Source organism: Podarcis bocagei, assembly GCF_964188305.1.
Source record: "Podarcis bocagei genome assembly, chromosome: Z".
Classification (NCBI taxonomy): domain Eukaryota; kingdom Metazoa; phylum Chordata; class Lepidosauria; order Squamata; family Lacertidae; genus Podarcis; species Podarcis bocagei.
Window position 1 is genome coordinate 51,854,634 of NC_138140.1, and position 19,845 is coordinate 51,874,478.

The following is a 19,845-nucleotide window of genomic DNA, read 5'->3' on the forward strand; positions in this document are numbered from 1 at the left end:
AGACGCACCTAGTTTTTGGAGGAGGAAAACAAGAAAAAAAATAATCTGAGTCTCAGAAGCCAGAACAGCAAGAGGGATCGCTGCGCAGTGAAAGCAGCGATCCCTCTTGCTGTTCTGGCTTCTGGGATAGCTGCGCAGCCTGCATTCGCTCCATAAGACGCACACACATTTCCCCTTACTTTTTAGGAGGAAAAAAGTGAGTCTTATAGAGCAAAAAATATAGTAATTTTTTTCACCTCCCCCTGATAGGGCCTAGACCTTTTAAGACCATGGAAAGTAGCACCAAAATGACCCTTTGCATTTGTTTGCAGTTGTTCACAACACAATTGTTCACAACACAACACATTTTTTTGCAGGTATCAGATTTCATGGGATTTAAACTTTGATGAGGAAGCTCAGTTCATGGATGGCAATGCAACAAACCAGGCATTTAATTCTTCTTTAGTTTTTGCCACTAGGGCCAAATTTGAACACATAAGATAATACATTGGCTTCCTGAACATCTGTCTCCTTCTAAACACTGTATTCACAGTCAGTATCACACAGATTAGAATCTGAACTCAGCTCCTTAACCGGCATTGCAAGGATGTCAAAACATGGTTCCAAGCACACACCCAAAACAGGGACGTCTTTGGAAGAAACATCTGGATGAATTTAAACCAAACTATTTGGTCTGTCTCCTACTTTATTCTCTTTCCAGAAATCACTATAAGGCTGCTCCCTCAAGAGCAATCCCTGCTCCCATCTGCACAAAGATACAACCTAATGGAGGAGTGAGGCTGCAGTTTGGTACTACTTTCCTGGGCTAAGCATGGGATGTGGAGATGGGCTGCTTACATTTGAATGGAAAATTTATGTGTGTGTTTTTCTGTTCTATATCACAATGGGGTCTGCATATTAGCAGAATACTTTCATCTCAATGGCAAGAAAACCTCATTTTCCATAAACTGGTCATACTTCTTGATGTCACTTAAAAAAACCCCAGTGTTGGTAAACTTTCAAGATATGTTGTGCACCAATTGAAGCTTAAAGTGGCACTTAAAGGCAGAAATCTCTTTTGCCAGGTGCTTTTCTGCCATCTTGGCCTTGCGGGCTTGACCCTGTTTTGATCCATTTCACTTTACATTCCCCCTTCCTGAACTGACAGCAAATCCCTTCACAACTTTTGCAAGTATTGTTTATTTTTATTAATTTATTAGAGACTCCATTTTGGAGGGAGAGTCTATTTTTCAGATGGAGGTTTCTAAATAACTAGCCCGATACGAATCTATATCTGAACATTCTTGTCTCTTGCTTTTTTAAAAGCACACCATTCCTGTTTCCCAGTATAACATTCTTAGCTTGTCATTCTTTTTTTTAAAAAAAAAGGAAAGAAAAAAGAGGAGAAACCCATAACGACCACAGTATATGAAAATGTAAGACATTATGATAATGAAAACCCCCGGTGTTGAGTATACTTGATAATGATGTACATCTTTTCTTCTTTTGTCTCTCCAAACAAATCAATAATAGACTAGGATGTAAACAAAACAGTAAGATAACACTTTGAAAACAGACAAACATTTATCCATCGAAAATAGAATAATAAACCAGTAAGTCCACTGTGCAGGAGGACACTTTCTCTTGATGGTAGTCAGGAAAAAAATATTCTTTTTTAAAAGTGTGTTAAAGTAAGATGTTATAAAAGTCTATTGTTATAGTTCTCTACTTACTTCTATGCCTTGTATAACAGAGTGCTGTTTTGTTAATTGTTTCTCTATAGTGCTTAAAAAAAAGTTTGACATTCCCATGGACCAGTTTTTGGTTAACATGTAGGCTGCAGTAGGCTTACTGTAGATGCTGTAGAGGAGGAAAGGATGGGCATATATACACAGAGAGCCCAGAGGCAGCTTCCCACCAAAGACAGGAAAGTCCAGTAACTCCATGATTTCAGGTTCATGATTCTGACATAGTTTGCTGGAATGAGAGAAAGCAAACAAGTGATAAAAGAGAGACTCGAAAAGAACACAAGAGCCCTGCTGGATCAGACCAAGAGGAAGGGCCACAGCTCAGTGGCAGAACATCTATTTTGCATCTAGAAGGTGCCCTGCTCAATCCCTGGTATCTCTAGATAGGATTAGGGTTGTCCTTCGTGAGAACTGCCAGTCAGTGTAAACAGTACTGAGCTAGATGGACCATTGGTGTGATTTAATGTTTGATGCTTAATTGTGTTTTTATATCTGTTGCAAGCCACCCAGAGTGTCTGGGGGCAACCCAGTCACATGGGTGGCATAGAAATAAAAATAAAAGAATAAAACTGAAATGGGTCTCAGTCCAAGGAAGGCTGAGCCATGGGGTTCTTCCGAATGTGCAGATCTGGTTCTCAGTCTGCAGGAATGACTCTGGTGTGAGATCCCAGTGTGCCATGGCTGAAGGGAGAACTTCAGATGAACTTACTTTTCCGTTGTTTGCTTCTACATTTGGGACACAAACATGCTGCTGTTTAGTTCATCTACTGATAACTGGGATATCTGCAATGAAAAATGGAAAAGAAGATTTCCTGTTAAAATATTTCCTTGATACTCACCCTGTCTGTTCACTACTCAGTCATTTTAAAGGAAAAAGTACAATTGGTTTGGAAAGTTGATAAACATGACCCCTAATCCCTGATAATGTCTAGGGTGACTCAGTGGATAAAATGATGGATAAATTATTTTCTTCTCTGGCAGCTATAAAAAAGGTGCCAATGTCTATATATCCACTCAATCGCTTAATTTTGAGAGGCCATGGCCGTGGACTTGCTGAATATTGCTTTTATGACATGGGTATATGTCTGCAGTTAGAGAGTTGAACAACCCACACTATTGGGTTCGAAACTGAAAAGGTTGCTTTTTTTTTTAATATTGCATATCCATAGGAATGCTCTCCATATACCAGAATAAGAAAAGAGTAAAATAGCATCTTTTAAGCATTAGTATGCTTAAAATTGTCCCTCTGCTACTGTAAGATGGGTGCTTGTGTCAATTTGTGGCTAGAGGCTCAGTATGGTTATTGGCACTCCATAACAAAGGGGGCGAAGAGGGAACTTGCTACAGCAAATCCGAAATGTGACATTTGCAGTGCATTGAGTATACAACCAGTGTTATTATTGTCATGCATACAAGGACCGCATCTGCACTAAACCTTTCCCTAGCTCTTTTAAAAAAAATGAATTTATGAAAAGCATTCTGGATTTCTGAAGCAGCATCTGGAACGTTTATGGTTTTGAGAGCAATTCTTTCTCCATTTCCTTATAAGGCAAAAAGATGGTTGTACCTAAATGCCCCAAAGTTATATCAGATTATATATAGTAGAAGAAGAAAGATGGAACTTCCTGCTGACACAATATATATTAATGGTTGGGATGGGTGAGTGGAAGAAGCGACCATCTTTTCCCATTCAAAACCATTATTTATTATTATTTTTAAAAACTAATAGTTCTTTTTTATTTCTGCTTTCTATCTGGGCAGAAACACTTCAAAGAAGAGAACCTTGATGCTTCTGTTTCAGAACACAAAGCAGAAGAGACATGAATGAATCTATCAAAGATTAAAAATAAACAAACTCCACATTGTAGCTCAATGCAATTTCCCAGCACAGCTCAGATGATCAGGCAGGGAATGCTTCTATTCTTCAAGTGCTTCTCCCTGTCAGACTTGACCTTTAATGTGACAGGGTCCTCCTCACCCACTCCACCAATCTCCTACTTCTAGAACCACACCTACATCACCCATTCACCCAAGAACTTCATATTCCATGGGATGGTGACCCCTTACCCACAACTGAAGATGACAGAAGGGGGAGGGGAATGTAAATACTTCTAATGGCATGTCTGCTACAGAGATGCCACTGACAACACTCCTCACAAGATGAATGCTCTATGTGGGCATTTTTGTAGAACTGCTTGTTTAATTCCATTAATTTAGCAAGAATTATATACTGCTTAATAAAATAATAATATCTCTAAGCGGTTTAGCTAAAATGGTAAAAAAAAAGTATTTTAAATTTTTTAAAAATGAAACCAGACTTTAAAAACAGTTGGCATCTCTCTATGTTGGGAGACAATGGAGGAGTGCATCTTTGAGGGTGAGGTCAAGCTATTGGGACGGTTGCATAAAATTATCAAAATATAGACACAACCATCAGATTTAAAAAGAAACAACTTTGCATAATAAAATGCCTGAACAAAAAAAACAAAACCTTATCATGGGGGTGCTACTCATGTTAAAAGTCTCTACATTTGCACCTGTGGTCATTTGAAAAAGAGCACCCCACCCCTCACAAACACTCCCCCCCCCCGGAGACCTTTAAAGAGACAGCTATTAACTGTTGTGACTCCACATGAATGGCCTTGGCAGGTGGGTGCTGGGCAAACAGTTAACAAGGATGATGATGCCATGCCCCACTCCTAACCCCCTTAACTGCGAAAAAGGCACTCTGCCCCATGTGAGTGTGGCTCCTGCACAATATCTGAACATTGCAAAACAAAGCTATTTGAAAGGGCCAAACCTGATTGGCTGTAGCAGTTGCAGCGAAAGGAACGCTGGTGGCAGGTGATGTTGCTGCAGAAACAGTGGTGGGCGTAGCACCGTGCATCATGGGAACTTTTTTCAGTAGGAAGCCATGGAAGCGACATAACAGGAGGGCGGAGCATTTTGTGTAACCACGGTGACATGTGGCGGGGTGGGGAGGATGCGTGCCGGGGGTCACAGTGACAAGCCATGGTGACGTCATGGGAGGAGACATCAGGGGAGGGCGGGACCCAGCATGCAACCACAGTGCAAAGCAAATATGGCAACAGGGAAAAGGGGGAGGGGAGGTTGAAAAATAAAAACAAAAAAGAGAAAAAAAGAGGGAGGGGAAAAGCCAATTACAATTGTAATTAAGGAAAAAACCAAAATATTCTCAACACTTAGTAAACATTTATAAGCAGAACAATGATGTATAAGACTCTGGGTGGGGGTGGCAAGTTTCCAAAGATGGGTGGAAGGAGAGCAGACTGCCAAACAGGAACCTCCCCCCCCCGATATTGGAGGCTGTGGCTGGTGACGGGGCACCCGAAATGAGCCACACCAGGCTGCTCTTGTGGGTGCCATGATAGTCCTGCCCTGCTTTGAAAGGTTGCTGTCCCCCACCCCCATTTTCGTGAATCTGAAAAGTTACAAAGCTCGCTTCTGAGCAAGTGCTTGTACAAGATGCTACCACTCAGGCGCATGTTGTAGTCGCCATCCCTCTGCATGTCATGGCTGCCAGGTGCAATAAGCATCCTCCCCTTTCCTTTGATGCCAACTGGGCACAGCTGCTAGTTCTGTGACAAGGATCTCATGGGTGCTATTTCACCCCGTTTTGCCTGCCTGAGTCCTTCAAAAGGAGTGGAGGAAGGGTGAAGGGAGAACTGTTTCTGCGACATTATTAACACCCCCAGAAAAGCAGAAATAACATGGGAGCTAGAAAGAAGCAACATTGGGGGGTGGGGCTGGGACCCACTTTAAGGACCTTAAATAGACCACAGGGCTCTGGGATTTTGGAGAATGTGGACTTTGGAAAAGGAGTACGATTAGTCAAGTGGTGAGGAGTTTGTTCTGGGCTGTGGACACAACACATACGTAAAGCACCTTTGAAACACATTCTCTGCTCCCTCCCAGGAAGAATCCTGAAAACTGTAGTTTACCCTTTAACAAACTACAACCCCCAGGACTTTCGGAGGACTGAGAATGTGCTTTAAATGTATGGTGGGTACACAGCTTCAGTCAGACACAGGAAAAGAAGCATCCTGATAAAATCCCCTGCAGGGTTTATAAGCTTGAAATTGCAAGGATAAGGCCCTCAGATCTGGTCTCTCTTGCAGAGTCATGTTTGCTTTTTTTTGCAGGTGGTGAGGCTGGGGAGAACACAGCATGCTTGGGCTGGCTTTCAAATAAAGAGGGTTCAGTGTAGGCATTATTATTTTTTAACCTGCCCTGCCCTGAGGACATAGGGCAGGTACTTCAAATTTAAAGCAAGTTGTGTGTAGGATAAAATAGGACCTTGCTGACCTAAAACATTGCAAGCTCTAAACTCCCTTGCTCATTTCTCATGGAGGACCTGAACATGAGTCTGGAATGTATCACTTTAAGCTGAAGAAGGAATGGCGTCACATGGCTCCTCCAAGTCCCTGCCCTGTATACATGAAGGAACGTCTCCACCCCCATTGTCCAGCCCAGAAACTAAGGGTCCAACTCCGAGGACCTTGCGGTAATTCCTTCACTGCAAGAAGTAAAGTTAAAGGGAACCAGGCAGAGGGGCTTCTTTGCAGTGGCATCCTCCCTGTGGAGCAGCCTCCCATCAGCTGTCAAAAAGACTATACAACTTTCCAAAGACATCTGAAGGCAGCCCTGTATTGGGAAGTTTTTAATGTTTGATGTGCTTTTATTATGCTGGAAGCGAGCCAGAGTGGCTGGGGCAACCCAGTCATATGGGTGGGGTACAAATAGTAAAACTGTTGTTATTAAGAAAAGTAGTGTTTCAGGGCACAGGCTAGAAACTGCTTGCAGAGGTGTTCCTTCTCTATATGAATCAAGGTGCCTTATAGGGAGAGTCAGACCATTAGTCTATTCAGCTCAGCATTGTCTGTGCTGTCTGGGTCTGACCAGGAATATACCCAGCCCTACACAAAGATGCCAGGGATGGAACCTGGGACCTTCTACATGCAAAACAGGTGTTCTATCACTGAGCTCTATAGATGAAAGAACAAGAGCTGTAACTCCATGGGAGAGCCCTTGCGTTGCACGTAGAAGGTCCCAGGTTCCATTTCCATGTGGGGCTGAGAGAGAATCCCTTCCTGAAATCTCAGAAAGCTGCTGCCAGTCAGTGTAGACAATACTGAGCTAGATGGACTAATGGTGTGACTCAGGGCAAGGTTGGTTCCTATGGCTTGTACCCAACTAAGTTTTACTCGGAAGTAGAAACACTGAAATGAATGGACCCAAATTAGCCATGACTGGTAATTTCAATGGCTCTACTCCGAACAGGGCACACATTGAATACAACCCTATGCTCCTGTGTATGTGAGGAGGAGCGTTTAATCACATGAATCCCCACCCATTCACCGACAGTCTTCTTATGCAATTCATTACTTATTTTAAACATTCCTATCCTACCTTAATAGCTAAACACTTCCTCAGCAAAAGAGATGTACAAAATTTCAGCTAAAGCAAGGGGTGTGTGAGTGGAAAACTAAATGCAACATTTTCAGTCCCATAAAATGCCATTCCATAAAGCAACAACATTAAAAGAAAAAAGCAGCATCAGATTTACTAATCACGGAATGCTGGTTGCAAGATCAATAATCTACTTTTTAAAGGCCATATCGGCACAATCCTCCTGTACCCTCACCTGGCTCCTTTCTCCCCTTCCTATGATAGTCAAGAAGAGTTTTAAAAGTTGCATGCGTTTAAAAGAAATATTTGCAAGCCGATAACAGGCTCCCCTTTCATCCCAGGAAACGTGGCACTGATGTGTCATTTGATCCAAAAGACAACGCAGAGGAGGAGGAGGTGGAGGAGGAAGAGGTTAAACTATTGCCTTTGTCACAGAACCAGCATGGAGGCGAAGAATTGACCCTATTCAAGTTGGCTTATTAAAAGGGGCTTTGTCAAATGGTCTAGTTGATTGATTAGGCTTTCAATTGTTCAATCCTATTCAGGTTGGTTCATTTAAAGCGTTTTGCCAGTCTCCCATTTCAGATTTTTAGGATGAAAATGGGGCTTTCAGGGAAATAGAAATATTCTCTGAATAACTTCCTAGCTAGGAGAATATCCCCATTTATTGTCTACTGCCACTGTTTCCCCTACCTGCTACCATTTGGCAGGATCCTCCCAACAATCTACTTCTTCCCAGCCAACCATGGATCACACAAGAAACAGGATGGTGCCAATCAGGAATCACCAGGTAAACCAGACAACATCATGCTGCCATGCCGCCAATCGAATTTGGCTAAGCGATGATGTCACTGAGGGTGGATTCAGCCAATTGGGAGAGACAGCAAGAGGGCAACATAAAGGGTTAGGCTGGCATTTTTGTGGGCATTGCCAAAAAGGAAGAGGGAGGTGTTTTTTGACACTGATTTTGACTCTGCCCTACTTATTAGTCATTGAATTTGCCACACTGCATGGACGTGAAAAGGGATATGACCATTTCAGCTTTTAAGACAACAGCAGATCATGACACATGGCATGGCATTACACCATGCTTCCCGCTACCCCCCCCCCCCAGCGACACAGTGGATCACAATGGCCTCATTCAGCTTAGCAAAAGTTTAAGTTTGTGGAGAAAGACCTACCAACGCTTGCTGTGGGAGTCATGCACAGCACAGACCCTGCGTACCCATGCAGTGAAGCGTGGAGAGATGAACAGAAGGGACATTTCATTAGTGAAGCAGTTAATGTGTTAACATACAAAAACTCTTTCTAAAAGAAAAAGGAGATTATCCTCCATTGCTGCTACTGCTGCATCTACCGCCAACACAAATGTAAAATTAAAGATTCGCCGTGACTGAACCAGATCTTATAGTTCCGCCTTTTCAAGATCAAGGCAAATGTGAACAATCCTTGGATTCTTGACAGCCAGCTGTGCTTGGATGAGTTTCAAACTCGCACACCCAGAGCTCCATTCCAGGCCTTCTTGTTAGTGCTGCCACTGGGACTGCCCAATTGGCAGTTACCCATGAAATGGCCTTTTCAGTTGTGGTTTCCTGGTAGCGCAATGCCCTCCCTGGTAAGGTGCGCCAGTCTCTCTCAGTAATGACTTCCAGGAGGAATTTGAAAGTGTCCTTCTTACCCAGACACTTGGTGGCTGAAATATACTGTTCCTGGCAACCCTGAGATCACTGGATGAGATAAGGTTTTTAGTTGTAACGGTATTTAGGATGGTTTTAATTGAAACTGTTTTTAAACTCTAGCTGTTTTTAGAATGTTTTAATTGTTTTAAAACAGTTAAAAAAGCATCAGCCAATGATAACAGCTGTGGATGCATTTGCTACTCTAGGTTCCTTCAGAAAGAAGGGTGGGATAGAAATTCAATAAATAAACCAGTAAGATCATGGATCATACTGTAACTGATCAGAACTGTGAAGCTGGAAGGCGCCACGAGGAACATCTAGTCCAACCCCCTGCAATGCAGAAATCTTTTGTCCAACAAGAGGCTCGAACCCACAACCCTGAGATTAAGAGCCTCATGCTCTACCAACTGAGCTATCCCAATTTGGCCCACTTCCTTTCCAGGGCATGCTTGTGTGTGTGAATCATTGACACAAGACTTTGTGAAGGGCAGTGCTTCCCACAGAAAGCATAGTGTCAGTAGAGGTAAAATGTGCATTCATTGCCGTGCCCACTTTTGCCTCTGGCCCCGCCCACCATAGGCATGTGCCCTCAGAAGGTTACACAGCCCCCCCACAGGCTGAAAAAGGTTCCCCACTCCTGTCCTATGGGAAAATGAGCAGGCAAGCCTAATAGTTTTGTGGTCAAAGAGAACACAGCATAAGCTCATAAACTGGTAATGGGAGGCTCATCTGTCCTTGTAGCTTCAGTGGGCAGAGCACCTACTTGGGATGTAGAAGGTCCAAAATTCAATTTCCAGCATCTCTAAGTAGGGCAGAAAAAGAGTCCTTGCTTCAAATTCTGGACAGCTGCTGCCAGTCAGTGCAGACAATACTGACCTAGATAGGCCACTGGTCTGGACTCAATAAATGGCAACTCCCTACGTTTGTAATTGAGCAGGACTTGGTTTTCCTCCTGCACTTTTGTGAATGGCCGTTTCTGAACCCAAAGCCAGCAGAACTCCTTTATGCTTTGGTTATAGCTGTTAGTCCTTAGGGCTGAAAGAGAGCAGCAGGGCTGTTTCAGCAATTGTTTAGAACAACTGTCTTCTATCTTTTTAATTTGTTAAAGTTTTAAAATATTTTTTATTAAATTTCAAGGCAAAAAGAAAAAACCCATGTACTCGCCAATACATAAATTTGTTTTCTGTTTTTCTGACTTCCCATCCGATTTTCCATTGTTATCTTATTTTCTCCCCTTTTGCTGCACCCTGTCTTCTATCTCATATATAACAACAATATTACAGTCAGCTCTAATTCTTTCTCTTGCTCATACTTCAAATCCTGTTTGTGAGGTCTTCTATCTTTTTAAATCCAGGTCCAAGATTGAGGTCTTGGAAGCCCAGATTGTGGCCAAGATACACTTCTAAGCAGGCACACACTGGTAACTGCTCAAGAATCCAGGTATTGGCTCTTGGTTAATTTTGTGGAAACATGAAGGGAGAAAGAGGAAGGAAGAATCAAAGAAAATAATGGGGTGGGGGCAGAAATTTGGCATTTGTTTTTATAGGCCCTGAAAAGGAAATAGAAGGTGATTGTTCTGGCTTTTAAATCAGTGAAGGGACAGAACTGAAAAGAGATAAATATATATTTAAAAAAACAGCATCTACCAGGATTGGAAGACAACCCCCACCCCAATAAAAAGGTTAGTAAATATATCTTCTGCCAGACTCTTAGGAATGGGCTTCATAAAAAGCACATCAGCACACCTTAGCATCATAAGGCATCATAGTTATTGTAGTGGCATTGTTAAAAAGCTAGAAGCTCCTGGGTGCAACTGCAATTCTTTTCCTTTTTTTAAGTCCAAAGGTTGTGCAAAGAGATAGTTCCAACAACAATCCTTTCAAAACAAGGCCCATTGCTTGAGCACTGGGAGCCACACTGGATCCTCAGCGTCCAAAGACTCTCTATTGCCTCAGCAAGCTAACATGAGAGAGATGGAGCCCTAGCTGTTCCATATCCCTTTGTGACAACACATCGTCCTCCTCCTCCTCCTCGTGAACTCAGCATCTATCTGAACTCCCCTGAGTGGAATCTCATGATTCATGCACCTGTCGCCATGCAACACCTGTGCAGATCAGCAAAATGGAGGCTGTGCTGGTGCAATTGGGAGGCGGGGGCGGGGCGCAGGGAGTTGTGCCAGCACAGCTCATTATGGGAAAGGCAACCTGCTCAGCAAACAGCAAAAGCCACGTTTGCGAAGTCATACAGTTGCATCTACCCTCCAAGAGCAAGGGCAGATCAGGGTGCGGGAATCGTGAGAGAAGGCGTCTCACAAGTGCCTCTAAACGTAGCATTTTCCCTCCCACGGAAGCTAGGGCAGGGTAGTGGGAGGTAAGAGTCCCAGATGACTTACCTGTAGGGATAAATGTTGGCTGCTGCAATTGCATGTTTGCGAGGGCCTGTTGGTAATGGAAAACACTTGGGTTAAAGACTGTGGTGGCACCATTGTTTTTTTCAAGCGCTGGCCTCTTTGGTAAAGGTTGAAGAGCACCAGGTGGCAACGCCTGCAGAAGGAAATGGAGGGAACCGAATGCGGTGGGTCAAAGAAGGGAAATTGGGGGAAGGAGGGAAAAGAGAAGAGAACAAATTTTAGACAAAGCAATGATCAAACAAGACATGCTGTGCACTCTGCAAATCACCTGCAACTGTGTTGGATCAAAAAACCAAGGTGGGGGAATAGGTCAAGCAGACTCCAATGAGATAATCGTCAACTTCATCATCATCATCATCATCACCACAACTTCACAGAATATCCAGTTAGTGCAGATGGGGAAAGTGAAATTGTGCCAATGAATTAAAAACAAAACAAAACAGTGGGGGGAGTGAGTGCTCTGAAGGGCACATCTACATCTCAAACTCAAAGCAGGTTTCAGAAGAAGCTTTGCTGCTGCAGCTCAGGTCAAGAACCAACAAAAGAAATTATCGGCAACTTTCACTACCCCCAATAATTTGGCACTGGGTATGCCTGACAGCTAAGCAAGTTTGAAATTGGTTTATACCCAAAGTAGGACTGTGCCCAAAGGAAGAATATATATATATATATATATATATATATATATATATATATATATATATATATATGACACAGGGGAGTAGGGGTAAATCAGGAATAATTTTATCTTGGTCAGAGGAAGACTCAGAAGGCAGTTGCAGGCAACAAGCATAGGGGAAAAACCCCAAAACAAAATTACCAACTAAGAAAGGAAGGCAGAAAGGTAGGAAGGCAAAACAGCTATTAAAAAAACAACAGAGAAGATTAGCATAAGCATCATGTAAACTGAAATGCTAGCTGTGCTAGGGTTAGCTAAAGTTTACATGTATAAGCATCAGTCCTGTTCCCTGTGCCTATTTTGGGTTCCTGACATGATGTGCTAACTGTGCGTACATTTGAATACATGGATCAAAAAGAATAGGGAAAACTGTTTCTCATCCTTTCTGGCATGAATATAGGGAAATTATTTCCCACCCGTCAGGTGACTTCACATCTGATATAGCTCTGAAGTGACCCCACAACTGTTATTTCTACAACACCATTCATACAAGGACTCAAATATCCTCAACATGAGGATAAGAGGATAAAAAGAATTCTGGTCTGGATAAATTTTAGGGAGGAATTTGGGGAGGAGCGCCACTAAGCTGGAGTGTGTAGGGGGTTTAGCTGTTTTCATGATGTTAAGCAAATTTTGCATATGCAAAATGCATAATAGATTGCTGCCTTCCCTGAGCTCTTGAGAAATGCTAGGCTTGAATTTTCAGTAAGGAAACAAACATTACAGATTAAACTCTTATTTCAGCTGCCCAGGGCTTCTGGAACTGTAGAGAAACTAGGAAATGTTTGCAAGGGCAAAGCAGAAAAACTGCTAGAATCGCCTACCACTTTTATTGGGCAGAATGAGGGATAGGCTGGTGGGGTGGGGCAGTTGTTGCACCAATGGGTGTGTACAAAACACCAGGCCTAATCCCACTTAAACTCCTTGGTTCAACAGTGTTGTGAATTGAGGTTGCCAGACCCTATTGCTAACTGGATCCCTTGGTTTTCTGTTGTTGTCATGTATATGTGTGTTTGTGTGTGATTTCAGTGGACCATGAGATATGATTAATTTCACCCAAAGGCAAATTGTTTTGTCCCCACCCCTCTGTTAACAGGCCACCTCTTTCTCACAAGCAAATTGTCTCTTTTAGACCTGCCACATCAAGGTGCTTCCAAGTCAGTCAAACCTGTTTCACCATCAGATTCAAAGGTTGCAGGGCGAAGGGGGGGGGTGCTTTCAAACTGCTGTGTGGTATATTGCTCTGCCTGTTGCTCATCCCCAAAGAACATGTCTCAACAATGGGGAGACATAGGGGAAAGGTTCAAGGAAGTGCCAACTTTTCTTAACCATTAACTACTTTTGCACAGTTAACTCCTTACTCACCCAACCTCACTCAAGATTTCAATTAAATCCCCTGCAGTCTTCTGGGCTTGTGGGAAAAATACTGAGCCAAATTCTCGAGGGGGGGGGGCTCTCTTTCTAAGTAGGGTACATGGTTTCCAGATATGGCATGAGAGTCCATGTACCCATCACTCTCTGAGTTGCCTGGTGATGTGGAACTCATGACCCTCCAAATGTTCCTTGACCACAAGCTCCCATGATGCCTTGACTATTGACAATGTTGGGTTGGGATTATGGGAGTAGGGGGTCCAATGCCATCCAAAGGACCACAGGTCCCACATCACTGCAACGGAACCACACTGTGCATTCCTGATTTGGAAAGGCTCAGCACAAAAACACTATGAGAACCTGTAGCATCAGGTACAGGTACCTAGAATTTCCTTTCCCTTGTTGGTCTGTCTATATTTTACAGGCAAGCTATGAATGCCCTTTGGATGAAAAGGGCGGGCAAACACAGACATAAGGGAAGACTATAAGAAGAGCGTCTGCTGGATGAGGCCCATGGCCCACCTAGTCCCGCATCCTCTTCTCACAGGGGCCAACCAGCAGGCTCTGAGCACAAGAGCACTTTGCCCTCCAGTGGTTTCCAGCAACTGGCCTCTGGCTCTTGATCATGGCTCTTGTGGCTGGTAGCCATTGATGACTGTATCCTCCTCTGCAATGTGCCTAATCCTCTTTTAAAGCCACCCAGGCTGGTGGCTTTCACTGCCTCCTGTGGAAGCAAGTGCCACACTTTAACTATGCTCTGCACAAAGAAGAAATTTCTTTTATCTGTCCTGAATCTTCCATCATTTGGCTTCATTGGACGTCCACCAGTTCCAGTCTTATGAGAAAGGGAGACAAACTTTCTCCTTGCCACACATAATATTAGTACCTTCTATCATGCCACCTCTCACTCACCGTTTTCTCTGAACTAAAAAGTCCTGAACACTGCAAGCTTTCTTCAGGGTGTGGGTGTTACTCTATCCCTTTGGTCATTTTGCATGGCCATTCTCAAACTTTTTTCTATGCTACAATATCCTTTTCAGAATGAGGCAACTATGCAGAGAATTCCAAATGTGGACTCTCTCCCTCCCAGGGTAGCACATCCTGTTTCGGTGGTGGAAGTGGTAGGGCAAGTGGAACACCACCTCTTGCACTTCTGTTGCCTGGTTGCCTGAGGTAAGTGCTTCACCCTGCCTCATTGGTGGGCTGACTCTGCCCTTACCCCCCCCCCTAACACTGGTACCTTTAAGTCTAGGCACAGAGTGCAAAACAAAAGGGGGAATAACAGTCTAGAATATATCATGAATGGAAATGCAGGAGTGCAAATGGCAAACTTGACAGTTTCAGAAACAGGTTTCACTTCAGTTTTGAAAGACCATGGAGACTGCACATCAGAGGGACCTTATGCTCTGTCCCACAGCTCTCAGTACAGCACTGGCCCAGTTTGGGTTAGGCAAGCATGGGCTGGTTTATTGGGTTCTTAAATAAGCATCCGACCCCATGAAAAACCACAGCTTCATAGATTTACTATATTGCAACCTCCACTGTCATAGGTGAGGTGTAGCATGGAGATACCGTATTTTCCCCTCTATAACATGCAGATTTTTTCTCCTAAAAAGGAAGGGGAAATGTCTGTGCGTGTTATTGAGCGAATGTGTGGTGCCTGGAGCTGAAAAATCAGGCAAAAATCTCCGCTTCACGGAGAAGGGAAACCTGAAAAGAGGAAGTGGCTGCTTTCCTGCATTCTGCCTCAGGGTCTTACTGCCCACCCTCCTCTGTTTCGTTGCTGTGTTTGCTGAAACGGAACAAAGAGCAGGGAAAGCCCTTCCCCTCCAGGCAAGCAGAGGGGAAAGCAGAGTGTCGTTCCTTCTAATTCCTCCCTGTGCTCCAGTGCTGCTGGGGGAGAGGGAGAGAGAGAGGGGGAGGGAGAGAGAGGGGGGGGAGGGAGGGAGAGAGAGAGAGAGAGAGAGAGAGAGAGAGAGAGAGAGAGAGATATACGGCTGGCTTGGGTGGGGAGAAACTTTTGCCTTTCTTTCCTCCCTCCCGTTAAATCCCTCTCCTGCATTCTTAGCCAGCTGCTTCTCTGCACACCCCTCTCATGTCCCTTCTTTGTTTTTCCTTCGCTCCCCACTTAAAATGTGGTTACAAAGCATAGATCCATATGGATCCTCAGGATCTTTGCATTGGGTCACCCCAAATTCACCATCAGATCACATAGCATGGCTACAGCCTGCACCAAAAAAATCACGCACCCACTGTTGCCTGGGGCTGCAATGGTGCAAAAATGTGGTTACAAAGCATGGATCCACAGGGATTCTCAGGATCTTTGCATTGGATCCTCAGGATCTTTGCATTGGGTCACCCCAAATTCACCATCAGATCACATAGCATGTCCATGGCTACAGCCTGCACCAAAAAAAATCACGCACCCACTGTTGCCTGGGGCTGCAATGGTGCAAAAACGTGATTACAAAGCATGGATCAACAGGAATTCTTAGGATTTTTGCATTGGGTCACCCCAAATTCACCATCAGATCACATGTCTGTGGCCACAGCATGAAGCACAAAAATGATACATCCACTGTTTATTCAGAATGTTTTTTCCCTTGTTTTCCTCCTCTAAAAACGATGTGCGTGTTATGGTCAGGTGCGTGTTATAGAGCGAAAAATACGGTAAGTGGAGGCCTGGAGAATGAATTTGGCCATGTGACTGGAGCACTTTTACATCAGGTTTTGCACAGGCTTGCGTGTGTGCATCTGAAAACAGGGCCTTCAGCAGCCAAGCTCCAAGCAGCACTTTAATTCTTGAACCACAAGTGCAATTCATACTGCAAGACTGGCAGGGAGAGCTCTGAAGCTTGAGGGCGTCACCTAGGCTGTGTTACCAGCCCCAAAGCAGTCCATCAACTGACACAAAAGGATCAATCCCAGCCCCCAGGCCCTATAAAGGCCAAGCCTCAGAGCTTAAGCCTCTTAATCTCAGGGTTGTGGGTTTGAGTCCCATAGTGGGCGAAAGATTCCTGCACTACAGTGTTGGACTAGATGACCCTCATGATCCCTTCCAGCTCCCTGATTCTTTGAAATATTGTAAGAAACGTAACCTTAGGTTCAGCTTCCCCTCCCATAGAGGGAGAAAATTGGGTGCAGGGGGAAAACATCTACGTTTGTGCCAGATTTAAGCATATTTATATTACAGGCAATTTTAACATTCACAAAACCCATGAATCAGGGCTGCCTTTTTAAGCCATTAATCCACTTCTAAATACATATATCTAGCAGGTTATCTAGTCAAAGGCACATACTAAAGTCTCTAGCTGCCTTTGTTCTAAAAGAGGTCAGCAGACTTAACCAGGGAGCTGCCAGGCTAGACACAGAACGAAATGTGCACTTTGACTCCGATTTTGCTCTGAATAGGTTTCCTGCAGAAGACTCTGGCAGCATGAAAAGAATGCAATAGCAGAAGGGACCTGCTAGCCTGCTAGAAAGTACAGTCATTCCCCTGACTGGGTTCTGTGGTTCATAGCTGTGGGAAAAGGGGGAAATCAAAAGCTCAGCAGCAGGATGCACACTCCGCATGCAGAAGGTGACCCAGGGGAGGCTGGGATGAGCTTTTGAATGATTAGACATTCAGCCCAAGTTCAGAGCAGAATTTAGGGGAGAAACTGCCTCCCCTGTTTTGCATCTGGGGCATTTGCATTTTCAGAGGTAACTTTCCCAAGCTTGTTACTCTGAGTGGCTGGAAGCTGGCTTCTCCCCACCCAAACCAAATGTGTCATTCTTGTGGTGGGCACCAGTCAGCAGAAGCAAGGGAACTCTGACAAGTCTCCACCCCCCATGGAAGTTGCACCACCAGTTTTGCAACCTGGCAGTGGGACCAGTGGCGTAGCGTGAGTTGTCAGCACCCGGGGCAAGGCAAGTAATTTGCGCCCCTTAACCCTAACCCCCAGATGTTGCGCCCGGTGCGGCCAGCCCGCCCTGCACCCCCCACGCTACGCCACTGAGTGGGACTATGAAACTGTGGTTGGAAGTGGGGCAGCCCTAGACCCAGGTTCAGTCCTGGGTAAACCCACCCACCCCCATGAATGGTGTTCGGTATCATCTTGGGAAGGGCTTCTTCTGAAATTCCAAAGTGCCTACTGTAGAGCAGAGATGATAATACAAAACTGATCAGATTCACAAGCCAGGAACTAGACCCCTCTCTGCTGTCTGAATTGTGTCTTTTGTCAACGGCAAGGCTAGGTTTGGACACAAACAATTCCTAATGAAGGTTTGCTGCTCAAACCTGCCACCAAATCATGCCAAGCAAGCCAGAGAACTCCCAAGCATTCCGAGTTGTGTCTGTGCATTGGCATGTGAGCAGCAATTAGGGTGGCAATGTGCCCACCGAAGTGTGGGCCTTGGCTGGGCCCTCGGCTCCCTGCCACTGAAACTCCTTGAAGGCTTCCCCTGAGACATTTCAGACCAAAGGTGTGAAACGGAACCTTCTGTGTTCCGTGCTATAAAAATGCGGCAGCTGTCGCTGTTTGAAAACAGACTGATTGAAAAACACTGTGATAATTGCATTGCTCCATAACCACATCTGGTCTTTTTGGAGGAGGAGGGTTGTGAAAGGCACCTTCCGTCACCGAAAAATGGTTTTCAATTAAGCCAGAGGTTGCAAAGTTTCCTTTGGTGGGACAGTGGAGTGAATGGGACATTATTTCCTGTCTGATGGGCACTCTCCTTAGGTAACACACAATATACAACAGATATGAGAAAGACAGAGAAAGACACACAGAGAGAAAGAGAGATGTATTCCATGAAGTCTAAAGATGGTGACATGCAAAGCAAGAAGGTGAGAGGTCCAAGTACCGGGTCAAAGGTTGCCTCGAGGGGTCGCTTCAGTGATCGGACAGCTGGCTGAGTCTTAATTAGCAGGCAGCGAGCACATGATGGTAATGAGCCAAGGAAGGGGATCGGGGTTCAAGCACAACAACAGAAAAAACAGCAAGCAGAAATGCATCAAAAAAGAGAGCGGACATTGTGGAGCAAGTGAGGAAAACAAAACAAAATAAAATGAGTGAATTATACAATATATTAAAAAAACAGATGACACATGCACAGTGGAGAGCCCTGTGACAACTGAAGTAACACATCAAGGTTTGCTTTGCCTATGCTGCAGGGTAGATGCAGAAACACCTGGAACCTGAGAGAACTTTATGGGGGTCCCATTTTTCATCAAGTACTGAGAACTGGTTACAAATTCCCAAATAATTAAGATAATTATTATATAATTAAGATAATTATTATTATTATTATACATTGTTAAATTGTTTGCATTTTGGGTGCTGAAAAGCTTGCTGCAAAAGTTTTTTTGTTTTCTTTTTAAAAAAACTTTTTTTAAAAAGTTGTATTTTTTTATGCGTTCCTCATGCTCTCCCCTTTTTCCATTTTGCCTGTCAATGTGCCACAAACGGCCAAGCACAGGCATGTGTGGGCAAGATGGCAGCTTCTTGGGGTTTGTTTTGGGGTATTTTTTTGGTAGCCTAGCAACTTCTGTTCTCTGACTGGTAGGGCTGCCCCCAAACTCAAGAGGTACAAGGCAAACATGGAGCCTTGAAAGGAAGGCAATGAATGTCAGGAGTGCTCTGATGGTGTTTCCTGCTTGGCAGGGGGTTGAACTCGATGGCCCTTGTGGTCTATTCCAACTCTATGATTCTGTGATTCTATGAATAATGCAAAGCTATTTGGGTGGCAAGACCCTGGCAACTTAAGAGACCGACAAACAGTTTAAACAGGCACACTGGAAAGGCAAGTTGGATGTTTGCACCGGGAAGGGACGGCATGAATTGAAGATGCAGCTGGGACCAGCAGGGTCACAGTTAAGAAGTCAGGAATTAGGTCTGACCAAGAAAGAGTGCCATGAGCTGATGGTTCCAAAGACACATTCTGAGTAAGAGTGCTTAGACTCAAGTGCCGGTCTTTAAGCAGCAATCTTTCTCAAGACAAGAAGAGCCACAGTGACATGCTCTTTCTCCCACAACTTAATGATAAACAGGGCAGTGGAGAAACGAGCATTACAGCAGGCATTGACACACAGGAACATACAAAGGGTCCTCTTGAGCCATCGAGTCAAGCCTACCCCAGCCTGTTCCCTCCAACTGTTTCAGAATCCAACTCTCACCAGTCCCAGCTAGCAGCAGCAGTGTTTCCATCACCCATCAGGACTGTAGGGCTGTGCTGAGTGGCGCTGATGGAAACTGCAGCACCAAGTTGGGGAAGGCTGCTCTAGGCTGACGTTGGGTCGTATCCAACTGAATTATGCTCGGGGTGGACTCATTACAATCAATGGACCCAAGTTAGCCATGTCCATTAATTCCAGTGGGTCTTCTTGGAACAGGACTAGCATTGGACAGAACCCACTGTGTTTCCAACACTGGCCCATCAGCTCCCCCTGTGAAGCTGGGCAGGGCATGATGGCAACAGGCCTTTGCAGTGGCTTGTCCAAAGCAACTGGTCGTTTGGATGTGGCAGATCCATGCAATCCTCATGAGTAACAACCACCAAGCGAAC

At 44.4% G+C, this 19,845-nt stretch overlaps 1 protein-coding gene across 8 annotated transcripts in view; it reads right to left on the reverse strand.

The window, feature by feature from the left end:
- Positions 1–1,163: 1,163 nt before the first annotated feature.
- MBNL3 (muscleblind like splicing regulator 3) overlaps positions 1,164–19,845 on the reverse strand; it is a 130,759-nt gene continuing 112,077 nt past the window's right edge. For 3 of the 8 annotated variants that reach the window (XM_081180517.1, XM_081180522.1, XM_081180518.1), the window contains 6 exons: positions 18,145–18,198; positions 11,229–11,379; positions 8,339–8,374; positions 4,528–4,622; positions 2,437–2,510; positions 1,164–1,956 (listed from right to left, as the gene is read on the reverse strand). In XM_081180517.1, coding sequence (XP_081036643.1) covers positions 2,454–2,510; positions 4,528–4,622; positions 8,339–8,374; positions 11,229–11,379; positions 18,145–18,198 — 393 coding nt within the window. In that variant the 3' untranslated portion in view covers positions 1,164–1,956; positions 2,437–2,453. The remainder of the gene's footprint in view (positions 1,957–2,436; positions 2,511–4,527; positions 4,623–8,338; positions 8,375–11,228; positions 11,380–18,144; positions 18,199–19,845) is intronic. The other 5 variants (XM_081180520.1, XM_081180519.1, XR_014004460.1 and 2 more) reach the window with 5 other exon arrangements.